A 14,058-nucleotide genomic window follows, 5' to 3' on the forward strand; every position below is an offset into this window, starting at 1 on the left:
TCTCATATAATAGGATTCTTTTCACCATGTAGCTGGTGATGATCATTGACACCACCAACACATTGCCGTGGGGCACAGAAACCCCCTGTATGTCATTATTTGAGAAGGAGATGAGGTCTTTCGGCCTCAGCCTCTTCAGTGCTTGGCCCTGAATGTTATATTGTTGAACAAATGCCTTTCAAGACGAGGTGGGTGCTCCCTTTGAGGCCGAGCCCCCAGTTATGACTTCAACGACTTCGGCTAGGGGCGATGAGTGTGGGGCCCGACCTATGGCTGCTATGAGGATGACACTAGGGCATCGCCCTCAACATAATCTTTTAAGTGTCTGTAGCGGATGAGGTACTTAATATCGTTCTTGAGCTCGTAATAGTCCTCGGTGTCGTGGCCGGTGTCACAGTGGTACTTGTAGTACTTCTTGGGGTTCCCCCTTCTCGGGTTCATTTTCAACTTGGCTGGCCACTTCATGAATTCCTCCTTCCCTACTTGCATTAGTATGTGTGTTTGCGAGGAGTTTAGTGGCGTGTACTTGTCGAAGGAAGGGGCGACAACTTCTTATCACCGCCCTTGTTGGTGGGGTTGTCGTTGCGGCCATCCCTTTCCTTCCTCTTATTGTTACTAGACCTTGCTTTTGGATCTTGGAGGCGTTTGTTAGCTTCGGCCTTCTCAGCAGCGATGTACTTTTGAACCTTCTTCAAGAACTTGACTTTAGTCTTGGGCGAAGTTTAGAAATGGACTAGTTGGGGGTTCAGGCCAAAGGCCATTGATGGTCGTGTGCATGGAGACTGAGGGGTCGAGGTCCTTGACATCGAGTTCTTCCTGGTTGAATCTCTTCATATACACTCGAAGGCTTTCCCCGCGCTTTTGCTTAACGAACATTAGGGAGGTGACGATTTTTTAACATTGTTAGCTGCTCACAAAGTAACCTAGGAAGAGGTCCGTGAACTAGTCCCAAGAGCCGATGGAGTGTGGGGGTAGTGTTGAGAATCATCGGCGTGCTACTCCCTTGAATGTGGCTTGGAAGGCTCAACACATGAGCGCGTCAGAGTATCCGTGCAGGAGCATGAGGGCCCAGAAGCTTTCTAGGTGGTCATCAGGGTTTGTACTCCCATCATAGGTCTTCATCGTCGGGAGGAGATCGGAGATGATGGAATCCACGAAGGCCACCATTTGGCTGAATGAGACATGACAAATGGCGGAGGCGTCACCTTGGCCTTCCTTTACTTGTTGAAGCTGATCCTGAATGGCGCCAATCTGTGCCTGAATATCTCTGAGGCACTAGTCGATGTATGGCATTGTTGCTTCAGCCTAGTCCTAGTTTCTTTCATGTGGGATGGGCTGGCCCTATTCTCGGAGTTCTTGGATGCCAGCACGTCTAGAGCCTTGCGGGTGTGGCAATCGTTGAGGAGGTTAGAAATTGGCAGGGGAGAGGTGTGGCACTGGTCTCTTGCCCCTAGAGGGGACTGTAATGGCTCGAGCGCCCAACGTCATCCCGGCTGGTCACCGCGTGATGGTATTGACGGTTGTGGTTCCTGCGCTCGACGTTTGCCCCCTCGACTAGGGAGCCGAGGGGTCTTAGAATAGGGCTTGCTAGCCTGTCAGTTGCTGTTGTCGGATTCCGAGGGGTTAGCCTCCTTTCGGCCGCCCAAGCGCTGGCTTAACGGGGTATGGGCGGATTGCCCACTGTGTTGTTCGTGACTTTCGACGAGGCAGCCACCTTATGGGTGGCCTCCTACCGGACGCCCTATATTGTCCAACTGCTAAGTCAGGTTGTCTAGCTTGTCCAGGATCAGCTCGAACTGGTCGATTGTGACCAAGTTTTAAATGTTAGGAATGGTGTCTTACTTGTCAGCCATTTCAGAAACACTAGTTGATTAGGTTAAACTTGTTTTCTTAGGAGAAAGTTTTGAAGATGTTTCCCACAAACGCCACCAATTGTTGCTGCCAAATACGGAGCCGAGGGCAACAACATAAATTTTGGTGTCTAAGGCTGACAGGTCCAATCTACTAAGAGAAAGAAGACGTCTGAGGCCCCGGGAATTATCATAGGGGCGAAGACTCCGACGATTAAGTTAGTCGAGGTCTGGGAGGGGTCGAACTAAGTAAGTGAGGAAACTTACAGTTTAAGTCTATGTATCTTTACCTCAATGTGGGAGCCCCTTTTATAGCCGGAATTGTGTTAGAAGAGAAGCAATTGGAAGTGGTTGATAGTATTTGATGATGGATGGTCAGGATGATCCAACTGATGCCACGTGCCAAAATATGCATGTCTTCCAAATATTCCTACATCACCAGCAGTCACCTTCCACACACCTGCGGTGATGGGCTGTCGTGATGAGATAGATGAGAACGCTCTTGTCAGGCTTTGCTCTCTCTTTCATGTGTGAACCACCTTTTCCGTGTAGAACAAGAATCCATATGGCTTACTGGGCCGAAAACAAGGCCTGGGCTGGCTTGACTTGCGCCCTCGGCAGTCGGCAGTCGGCACTCCGTTAAGTCCGATATTTTTGCCCCATTAGCGCATACTTAATACTTGCACGACGAACCCCCAAAATAGACGGAGGTCCCACCCATTGAATTGGAATAATTGAAATACAAATAATGGTAACGTACGCAATTAGTGCGTACCCTCGCCGTACAACCCAAGAATCCACGCCGCTTTGCATTTGGCGTGGCGTGGTGTGGTTGACATCCGGTCGATCCGCAGGGGAAAATCGCAAACAGAGTCTCATCGGACGATTCCCGAAAGTTCTCGAGTTTTCTCATTGCCGACGATGGCCACACTCATGACTCACCTGCCACTCCCAAACAAAACTTAATTGCCAAATAATTACAAGGAATCGTTTTCATTTTCATAAATAAATAAAATAAAATAAAATAAACAAATAAATACCACATCGATCCCCTTCGATTCATTTGATTTGCTGCTGTTTTTTGGGATTCAGACTTGAGAGCGAGAGGAGATCAGAAGACTCAGGGGGAAATGGGTGTCGATTACTACAACATATTGAAGGTGAACAGGAATGCAGGTGAGGAGGAATTAAAGAAGGCATACAAGAGATTGGCCATGAAATGGCATCCCGACAAGAACCCTCTTAACAAGCAAGAAGCCGAGTCCAAGTTCAAGCAGATCACTGAGGCTTATGATGTCCTCAGTGATCCTCAGAAGCGTCAGATCTACGATCTTTTTGGCGAAGAAGTTGTCAAGTCCGGTCAGTTCCCAACTCCTCCCTCTGCTGCCTCTGCTGCCTCTGCTGCCGCCCGTGGCGCTTCTGCTGCTCCCAATTCCAACTACCGCTATAACCCCAGGAACCCCGATGACATTTATGCCGAGGTTGTGGGTGGATCAGAGGGTGGCTATGGCTATGGTGGTCGTGCCGATTCTGTTAATCAGCAGCCTCGAAAGGCATCCAATATCGAGAAAAAGTTGCTTTGTAGTCTGGAGGAGCTTTACTTGGGCACGCAAAGGAGAATGAAGTTCACCAACACCGATGCTTCTGGGTATGTCATTTTCCGAATCGCCCTTTTCTTTATTTGTCTTTAATTGTTAACATTTTTGGTTGTTCTGGGAAAATCTAGAATTTCTTGATTGGGTGTTAGGATGCAGATAATTCTTGGTTTATTTCGTGGCCTCTTATCTTTCTTCCTTCGTAGGCTTCAAAAAATCTTTCTTCCTTGGCATATGGTTTGCCGAGAATTAGTAGTGGTACAGTAAATACTAATTACAAAGGGGAAACCCATTTGTGAAATGGAAATTCGGGGGCAGTGAACCAATAGAAATGCAATTTATAGGGTTGACTTAATTATATCTTAGGGTATCTATTAGAGAATAGGTTGTTAGGGGTGTGGAAAATTTGTTACCTCACACTGGATACATTTCTTCATGGAACAAACCGAATATTAGAACATTTCTAAGTGCATTATAATCAAAATCGAGTAGTTTCTTTTTGTGATTTAAATGTCTATGTAGATGTATCGGGCAGAACTTTAGTGGCATGGATTTGCTCATGTTATGAAAGAGTTAGGGTAACCTAGGAGTGGACTATCCTAGTTAGAAGTTGGAGATGATATGGTCCACATGGATAAGTTTGGGGCTGAGATTATTAGAATGTCAGGTGTCCATTTTTGAACTGTTCTTATTTGCAAAGTAAAACTATAGGGCATAATGAGAAAGAGATAGATTATCTGTATCTGCCAAACTCACTTTTCTAATTGATTACGATGGAATAGATTATTTTTCATGTCCAAGTGAAAGCTTACAATCCAACAAGCAAAAGATCACACGATTTGGAGTTTGGACATGAATTGAGTAAGTTATGGCCAATTTGTTTGCAACCTACAAATCCGTTTTGACATTTCTATATTTTGGTTTTTTGAGCTTTTTAGTTAGAATTCTAACAGTTCGACTTATTTTGGTATTGGTATGTATTACTATATTAGTTTTAGAAGTTGCTTCCTTATTATGTATTCATTTCAAACTTATATTAGTTCAAAAAATCAATTTTAGGAGGCTTTTTAGGAGTTTTAGTTAGTTTTGATATCATTCTAACAGTCTAATTATAGGTATAGGTTGGAGAGTGATTATGATTTTTTCTCCTTTTTAGATTTGGGAAATATGGCTGATATTTCTGCTGCAAAAGGGGTATCATGGCATTATATGTGCCAACCTTTCTTAATCATTTAGGTACAAATCATGCCATTGTTATCCTAACCTTGCTTAATCTAATGAAGCAAAAATAATAATCAACAATTGGAAATGGTCTATTTAATGGAATGGATACACTAGAGGTTCTAGTTTACTGAAAATTCCGTTGGTGTGTATGCGATAGACCTGGTATACCACCCAAAGTTGTGTTGCCTAGGCAATTTATATATGATATAGATGCTATATAAGGTGCTTAATGCCTTAACCGTTAACATTTAAATGCACAAGGTGGTTGTCTGTTGTCATCATCATATCTCTACAAGATGAACATCGGGTGATGTATGACAGCTCCTTCAGCTTAAAACCCTCTGATTCAATTGCCACAAAATCTCAAGCAGCCTTTCTACATGTCCTAGGCTTCCAACCTGTTTCCAACAAGATATAATTAAATCCCAAAATGTCCATTCTCTCTATGTAAGCTTTCTTGTCACTTATCAATTTCTTCTCTGCTTCTCTCCAGAGCCACAATCTGTTCACGTAGTGCTAACCTAAGTAACCAGAGAGTGAAGCAGGAAGTGGTGGATGATCTTAGATGAGAATAAGGGTGGTGGAGGGAGGGAGGGGTGAAAATATGGTATTTTAGTACTCTGGTTATGAGTTGTTAACTAATGATAGAACATTTGGGAGTCTTGAGAGGGGTAGACCAGGTACTGTCCTAACCTTTGGCATTTTTTTGCACAAAGTAACCACCCTCAGATTTGTCTTACCTCATGTCCTTTAATGCCTCATTTCATAGTATCTGGACTCTAGTACAATAAATATATAAATACTACAGACCTTATGACCTTCATCCTCTTCTACTATTCAGTGGTCCATACATGACAGTTTGAAAAGTAATAAATGCATATAACCATCGTTATCTTGTTTACAAGTCCATATGCTGATTTTGGGTTCCAGTTTCATGGTAACGAAAGTTATGAAGTAAGAAAAGTCAATTGGTAAAATGTTGGAACAGGACAAAATCTGAGACAATGATCCTAGTGAATTAATAAACTTTTGACTCTGAAGTTGTTTGCTGACTTTAAGGTGGAAGATTTCTTCAGGTGTTGGGGGGCAATTGCTGGATTCTCCTCTAGGAAACCAAAGGCCCTTGAGGTGTAGTCTCCCCCAATGGCTGGGTGGTTGAAATTGAACTTTGATGGTAGTAGTCTGGGCAATGCAGGTCCATCTGGAATTGGAGGAGTGATTAAAGAGGAAGGTGGCACTATACGGGCTTTGTTTTCAGGTCCAATTGTACAAGGTGATGCTGTAGCTGCAGAATTTTTTGCTGCAGCATTTGGGGTAAAAATGGCTAGAGACATGGGAGCAGAAAGATTGGTTATTGAAGGCGACTTGAAACTGGTAGTGGGGTGGTTAAAGAAAGGTGAAGGGGTGATTTGGAAGCTTAGAATTGAATACAGGCGCTTCAAATGGCTTTCAAGAGATGTGGAAGTTCGAATCAAGTGGGTCAGGAGATCTGCCAATAGTTTAGCAAAACAAGGAGTAAATAGACAACAGATGTACTGGGCTCAGTTGTAATAAAGGCTGTGATACAGCTGGGGGATTGTCTTGTATTGGGTTAGAAAGTTTCTTCACAACTTATGGTTGTAATGTTTCTCTTTTTTATTAATGAATGAATAAATTTCTGTGTTTCTGATAAAAAAATCAATTACCTTTTGACACATGATAGGCCTTTTCATTTCTGAAGTAACTCATGTAAGCAAGCCTGTAATCTTGTTTTTGTGTGAAAAAAGGAAGCAAAGCGGAAGCATTGAAGCCCTAATTTCCCACTTATTACATGTTTGGCTCGCTTGAGACTAGCCTGATTGAAGCATTATCTGCATTCAGGCCTTGGGCTGGGCTGATCTCAGCCTATAAGACCTGGTTTGATGCTCATTCCTAGCTTCAGGCAACAGATATAGGGCTGTTAATGAGTTGGGTTTGGACTAGGTCAGGGTAGACTCGGTCTCAACTTGATTAAAAATACACAGACCTGATAGGGTCTAAGTAACAAACTTAGAACCAATCAAGCAATCCTATTATTAATTGGGCTTATCAGGTCTGATCTTGTAAGATCCAATTCCAACTAACAGGCCTTTAGCCTGGTAGTTTGACAATAAATGATAAATCTACTTTTTTTTGAGAGAAAAATGATAAATCTACTAATTCTCTTGCTCTCTTTTCAAAATGTCTATATATCTGTTATAAAATGATAATATATTCATTTTTATGTGAAATCATCACAGATAAACTATGAGAAACATACATAAAATGTTGGGTGGTATCTTTATCATATGCTGATATACATACACATGATTAGTGTAGACTTAATCATGTAGGAACAGATGGCATCAAACTAAGAAACACTACCAATCTTGCAAAATAGTAAGGAGGCAATAACTATTCTGCCAAGTATTTTGAAAGTGAGAAGTGCAACTGAAGAAGGAGTACGTGGATCTTGAGGTGTGAGGCCCAAGGCAAGGGGCACACCTGAATGAAGTAAGTTGTCTCTTTTGAAAAAAATAAAAAAGTTCACTATGTAAGAATTTGCACTTTGAGAAGTTGAGATGGGGTAAATGATGAAAAAAGTTATTCATAAAAAATATGATGAAAAAAGTTCCATCTTGTAGTGTGCGGTCCCAATTGTGTTCTAAAAGAAACAGTGGGGCATGTGATCTCTCTCTTTGATTGATGAGCAAAGTGCTCCTAGGCTAATGGCTGTGGAGGTATGGGGTAGAAAAAAAAATCTATGAAAAATGATAGGAAAACCCTCTTGATCGAAAAATCCTCTCAATTCACACTTTCTACAGGTGCAGGTGACCAATATATTTCTAGGACACATGGGCTGTATCCAACCCTCTTAGTCTGCATCTAATGTTCCAGTGCAAGTTTATTTGGAGCATTCAGTCTCACCTCCTCCAAATGTTCAACTGATAGTGAGTCATGCATGCTGATAATATCTTAGCCAGTCAAGGGTAATAGCAAAAGTGGCAAGGTCATATGAAACCTACAATTGCTTTATGCTAGCTTTTATAGAAAGAAAGAATCAACAGGATTTTTAGTGGAAAGCCATCTCAGTGGAGGCTATTATTGGGATGGCTGAAAACAAGTTGATATGCTAGGTGGCAGTTCTCAAAGATTTTTTTTGTTTTTTGATGGATAAATAAATATTAACACAAAAACAAAAGAGAGTTGCAGTCTGTAATAAGTACACCCATCAGCCAAATAGGAGGTTCCTCTGAAGTTCTTTCACTTTTTGAGCAATTTAGTGGGGCTCTATTACCTTTCAAGTTTCAAGATCAACACCATGCTTCCAAAAAGATAGCCCATTGGCTAGACCTTCAAGGGGAACCAAGAAAGAGTTGGAGTATTTCAATAAGATACTCAGGTAACCAGCCTTTTCTGGAGAGATTTTAGTTTCACAAAGACAAATAATATTAGAATAGAGCCTTAAACTAAAATCCCTCAAATTTTGAGGCAGTTCCAGCTAAAAATGACCATTGTGAAACTTGTGGCTGTTAAGGACCAGCCACCACTGTCCTATCAACAAAAGCATAAACAAAAAAGAGATTACCTGAGTGTTATCAGTTCCTCTAGCTTTCCCCCACACAAGTTACCAAACCTGCAATTCAAGAGACTGACCATCCCCAGAAACCCCTGAAGCAGCAACAGAAGAAACAATCTGCCTATTATTCAAACCCAAATTCATATCAACCGAATGTGAACTACAACCAGTATAGAGAAACGTTCGTATGAGCCAATAGATCCCTTGCCTCTGATAAGAAGTGACCAAGTCTCCAAGGTCCAGTCTCCTGTTGTCCTAACCATCTTATAGTATTTGCTGAGTCTCCTTTGATGGAGAAGTCCTGAATACCCAGTTTGCTGACTAGGCGAATCCCTGTGAGAGCTGCCAACACTTCTGCCTTTGTGGAGTCAGCTATCCCAATCGGTCCACTGTATACCCAGCAGGTGAGATCATTTTCATCTCTTAGGATTCCCTCTATGCCGGAAGCTCCAGGATTACCAAAAGCACTACCATCAAAGCTTAGAGTCCAAGTTCCTTCCCTTCTTAATGAGGGAACTCGGGGGGGGGGGGGGGATAGAGGGGGAGGAGATCAGAAAGTTGTACACATTTCTGTTCAGGTCGTTAACATTGATTCCTGTGCCTTTTAAAATACTTGTGCCAAGTTTCCTCTCCAATTCCATTTTATCCGTCTGTGCCACTTTGAAATTCATTGTTTTGCATTTTATATTGCCTTGTGCTTTACTACACACTGGCTCTTCTAATCTTAATTTTCTTTCAGTAAATGCTTGGTGTTTCACCACTTAGTTGATTGCATATAGAAAACAACGACACGTGATTGTTATTGCATGTGGATTGTTGAATGGTTTCTCATCTTGTATTGAGCATAAATTGATTTAGAAAAGTTCGTATTACCTGTTTCCTTTTTCTTTCTCTATTTTTTCTTGAGAGTAGCTAACTCCTCTTTCTGGATACCTAAATGGCCCCAGGAGATCCATGAACCAGAACATACGCTTCCAAGACCATCCAGTGCATGGATGAGAAAATCAGGAGTGTTAAAGAAAACCGTTTTAATATCTTTTATGGGCCATTTGGAAATTGTGCATCATAAAATTCTTTCCATTTTTTCATTTATTCCTTGAAACTTTTTTTTTGGGTAAATAAATTGGAGACATCATAGAGAGGTAGATCCATATTAGATCAGCTCATAATCAGATTTCATCAAAACACAAAATGAAAGGATCTCATTCCACAAATCTATACTATTATAGTGAGAGAGTTATGCCTTTGTAATCTGTGTGTGCTCCCTGTTGTACATGCTCTCATATACTCCTTTCTTGATTAATGAATCCATTGTCTTTCATCTCAAAAAATAAAGCGGACACTTGCCTTGGTTTTAGTGCAGTTATAAAAGTTAAATTTGATTGTATAATGTCAATTTTATCTTTACCCTTTATTTGCACACGTGCATAGCACATGCTCTTACCCTAGTTTTCTTAAAGCCCTTTAGATATGAAGCTTAAGAATGAAAAAAATAAAATCTTACTCATCTAAAAAAGAAAGAAAAACTACCTACATAATATGACATTAATTCTCATTATGGGATTTGCATTATGTCTGGACTGTGATTTTATATTGTATAATTCCCCTTGGTGTGATACACCTGCAATTTTCTTTTTTCGCAGTAAGAAAGGAATTGTGGAGGAGATCTTGACTATTGATATTAAGCCTGGCTGGAAGAAGGGTACAAAGATCACGTTCCCAGAGAAGGGTAACCAAATGCGTGGCTTCATTCCTGGGGATCTAGTTTTTGTGGTTGAAGAGAAGCCGCATGCAGTTTACAGAAGGGATGGAAATAACCTAATATTCACACAGGAGATAACACTGCTGGAGGCACTTACGGGGAAGACAATCAACCTGGTAACCCTGGACGGAAGGAATCTCACTCTCCAAGTGACAGAAATTGTCAGACCAGGCTATGAGAAGGTGATAAAAAATGAAGGAATGCCATTGGCGAAAGAACCTGGGAAAAAGGGAAACCTGATTATAAAGTTCAATATTACGTTTCCTAAAAGCCTAACTTCAGACCAAAAATCTGCTCTGCAGAGGGTGTTGGGGGGGAACTGATGGCTTCGGAGTTATCACATATGGATGATGATCACACAGGCAGCTGCAAACGCTATTGCATGTAAATATGTTATAGTTTCACTGTCAAGAGAGGAAGAATGTGAATAGCATAGTAAGTTTGGGGACTTGGACACCATTTTTAGGGTATTCAAAGCTGGTAAAGATGGATTGTTGATGATGAGCACATCCCATAATGGAAGAAGTTCATAGGACAAAGAGATTGCTACTTCTACTGCTACAGCTACAGTGCTACTATGCCGCTCCACTGCCTTTTGTTGTCTACTCAGTTTTGTACACTAAATAATACCAGCAACTGAGACAGAGGGGGAAGTAATTGTGACTGCAGGAATCGACTGCAGTTTCAAATGATAATATTCAATGTATCTTTTCTTTTGGTAGATAAAAAGGGGTTTCCATTTTCCTTGTATGTTTTGATAAATAACTTTCATACATACAAGTGCCGATTTTCTGTTGAGAGCACCATTAGAACGTGTTGGTAAATAGGTGGCAGGGACCAATCCACACCACACTACAATCTACAATTATTTTGAATTGTGGACAAATTGTGTGGATTGGATTAGTACACACCCACAGTGTATGGTGTGGACCCGTTCATACCACACTTTTTTTTATTCCATGTATATCATATTTATTTTATAAATGATATATACAATTAATCATAAATATCTAATTTTTGTATTTTATATGATAAATATTTTAAAAAAGGCATCAATGAATTAATATTAACTAATAAATATTGTTTGTTATAAAACAATAGTAAAATAATTAAAAAATATATTTTAAATATGGGAAAATCTATGATACGGGAAAGATATGATATGGAAAGAGTTTTGACCAATCAAAGCCCACCCATGAATTTTGATAAATGACACCTGATTCGCTACCACACTTATGATTCCAATTTATTGGTCAGTTATTTTTTCGATATCATATCTTTTCCATATCATAGTCGAACCCTTTAAACATTTAAAAATATTATTTTATTGATAAAAATATTAAAAATTTATAAAAATTAAAAAATTAAGTAAAATAATTAATATTTTAGATCATACAATTGAAATGCATCAGTAGGAATTTCAGAGATAAAATTGAAGGTGTATCTCTTCACATAGCCTTTGACCCTTGCTCCTTGAAGTATATGATCAAAATTAAAGAGGACGTATCCACGAGTTTTTCCCATTGATGATATATTAGGGTGTGGACAAGACTGATTTACGTTATATTGGGGTGTAGACGAGACCGGTCCTGTCTATACCCAATCGAATGAGTCTTTATCACATCAACAAGACTAAAACCATCCACGAGATGAACATAATGCCAAACACGCCTAAATTACATGGTTTTGCCTCGAATAAGGGCTCTGGCCTGGAACTTAAGCAGGTAGCGCAACTTACCCTATGTTCCACCTATTTCGTGAAACCCAGGGAACATCAACAGCTTAAAGCCTCGGACGACCGACATTTTCTTCCCAAGTCCCCTCTTCCCCAAATGATCATATGCATCTCATCTCATGGCTACACAGGGTACAAAAAGTAAAGCGAAAGGGAATATTGTACTAATCCCAACTTCAATTATTCTTCTGTAAGTGGCTTGGCCCCATTAAGTCCGACTAGTCATTGGTAAATGTGCACGGACACGGTAATAACCGTGTACTGGAACGAGAGACAAACTTGCGTGAGAATCCAGCCGCAGGAAATCTGGGCTCGTAGAACACCCCCTAAACCTAAATGGGTTGTACCCTAGCTTTCTTTGAGGCGTAAAAAACGTATGTTGTGAACAGCTCGAATTAACATATGCTCCAATATTGTTGGGCAGATTGGAGGGTATTGGTTCCTGCTTTCCCACTTCGCACAAAAGTTTTAACCTGTCATAATTTGCAATTGGCATATACTGAAGAGTGAGGAGCATTATGAGCCAGAGAGCCTCCCATACCATGCCACTTTGAACGGGCAGCCTTCTTTAAAGCAACAACTCAATATTTTCTGTGTTCCTAAAGGCTAATACCACAGGGCATCTCCAAGCTGAAAACCTAATAAGTTGCCTATTGCCTTATAAGATTCCTATTCTAATCAACTTCCTGATATATGATATATCTCCAGAATATTACTAAATCCTCAACTAACAAAAGCAGAATCTTATACATGTCAAGAACACCGGAGATCACCCACCTCACTTCTATTCTCCAGAGGGGGTCAACTGAGAAATTCCAATTCCCGCGGCCGCAGTCACCAAATTGCAGCCTCTACTCGGTTGGACCTTGTGAATTGTGCTTGCGTTACGGGATCTAAGTGGGTTTGTTTGTTTTATTGCATTAAGATTCTTCTCAATTATCTTATGGTAATTTCAATGTGTTCAGAAGACCACGTGTATGCCAAAGCTTTAGACTTTCCCTTGTCATTTGATGCTGATTGGTTTGACATTGACTCTCCAGCTGACTCACTGTTGGATTCCTATCTACTTTCCTTAGCCTTTAAAAAGAGAGAGAGGTAGGGCGCCGTGGGGGGTGCCAAAGATTTGTTAGTTGACACTAACAGATCAGATCTATAACAATTGACTAGACTAGATGTTTGATGACTTGAAATTCCAACCTGTACTCTTGTTTTTTTCTTTTTTTATATGCAGTCGGTCGTAGCTGTTTCTGGAGTTGGTCACATAAACATTCAATAGACCACTACATTTACATTGGTCTTCCTCCACTTAGACTCCCCTATTTTAATTCCTCAAAGTTGGGGCCCAGCCCAACTTGACCCATGTGAAACTGGCCTATGAAGCAATATGTACTCGTCTCGTCTAAACTCTAAAGTCTAAAACGATCTCAATTGACAATCTACTACTACTAGTCAACATTCAACTCACCATATGTTTTTCGTTTTCAGGTTGTTTGATATTATAATTATTTTTTCTTTCACGTAATTAGCATTTAGCACTAGCAGTGTTTTATTAACGGGTTCACTTTCCAGGTCAATAACGGGTTGAAACTCGAAACTCTGGCAATGGCAATAATCAGATACGTGCTTTGCATTGGGTGCTGATGATGCACCAGGGACTTGAAACGGAAGGAGAAGAGAAGCTCCGGGGAGAACCCGGCGTAAGGGCTCCGAAGCTCAAGTTAGAATCCTTCAAAGGCAAGATAAACCAGATAGCGCAAAAGTTAGCATACCTCGTTCCTGGGGGGTAGGAGCCTTTTATAACCACCTCGCGCACTCACTTCCAGGCTTCTGTCAGATCGGGCATGATTACTTCTGAACTCCTGCCAATTCGGATGTCATTTCCTCTTGCCGGACAGAACCGCCACTGTTCCTTTTGTCGGATCCGTCTCTGCGGCTAGTGACGACAGTTGCAGGTGGCGGTAGCAGGAAGTCGTTTGAAATGCGGCTGTCAGGCGTCAGATCCCAAATCAGTCAGATGCGTCGCCCTTGGATACGGACGTCCTTGGTGTCGGGTACGTTTGGTCAGCCTGGTGTTTCAGAAGCGAAGTGTTGTAGTGGCGAGCAAGGTGTCTTGACTTCGGTTTGGAGTGTTCCGAGCTGCCATGGGCCAGCTCGGGTCAGCTTTGTGAGGCTTGGGGCCCAGTATAGTTCGTGCTCCTTGCAGGGAGCTCGGGTTCTCAGTAGGGAGCTCGCTCTTAATAGAGAGCTCGGACTCCCAGTAGGGAGCTTGCTCTTAATAGGGAGCTCGGACTTAGGGAGCTCAGGTTCTTACTTAG

At 41.2% G+C, this 14,058-nt stretch overlaps 1 protein-coding gene across 1 annotated transcript; it reads left to right on the top strand.

Moving 5' to 3' along the window:
• Nucleotides 1-2,876: 2,876 nt before the first annotated feature.
• On the top strand, nucleotides 2,877-10,814 carry LOC104608050 (uncharacterized). Its single transcript, XM_010273907.3, has 2 exons — nucleotides 2,877-3,498; nucleotides 9,890-10,814. The coding sequence occupies exons 1-2, from the start codon at nucleotides 2,981-2,983 to the stop codon at nucleotides 10,329-10,331; spliced, it is 960 nt and encodes a 319-aa protein (XP_010272209.1). The 5' UTR covers nucleotides 2,877-2,980; the 3' UTR covers nucleotides 10,332-10,814.
• The last annotated feature ends 3,244 nt before the right edge of the window (nucleotides 10,815-14,058 follow it).

The sequence above is a fragment of the Nelumbo nucifera genome, chromosome 4 (genome assembly GCF_055504915.1).
Source record: "Nelumbo nucifera cultivar China Antique chromosome 4, China Antique-T2T, whole genome shotgun sequence".
NCBI lineage: Eukaryota > Viridiplantae > Streptophyta > Magnoliopsida > Proteales > Nelumbonaceae > Nelumbo > Nelumbo nucifera.

Coding starts and splice junctions, on each gene's coding strand:
- LOC104608050 (XM_010273907.3), top strand. CDS start 2,981: ATGGGTGTCGATTACTACAACATATTGAAGGTGAACAGGAATGCAGGT. Junction 3,499..9,889: donor ACCAACACCGATGCTTCTGG/GTATGTCATTTT, acceptor CTTTTTTCGCAG/TAAGAAAGGAATTGTGGAGG.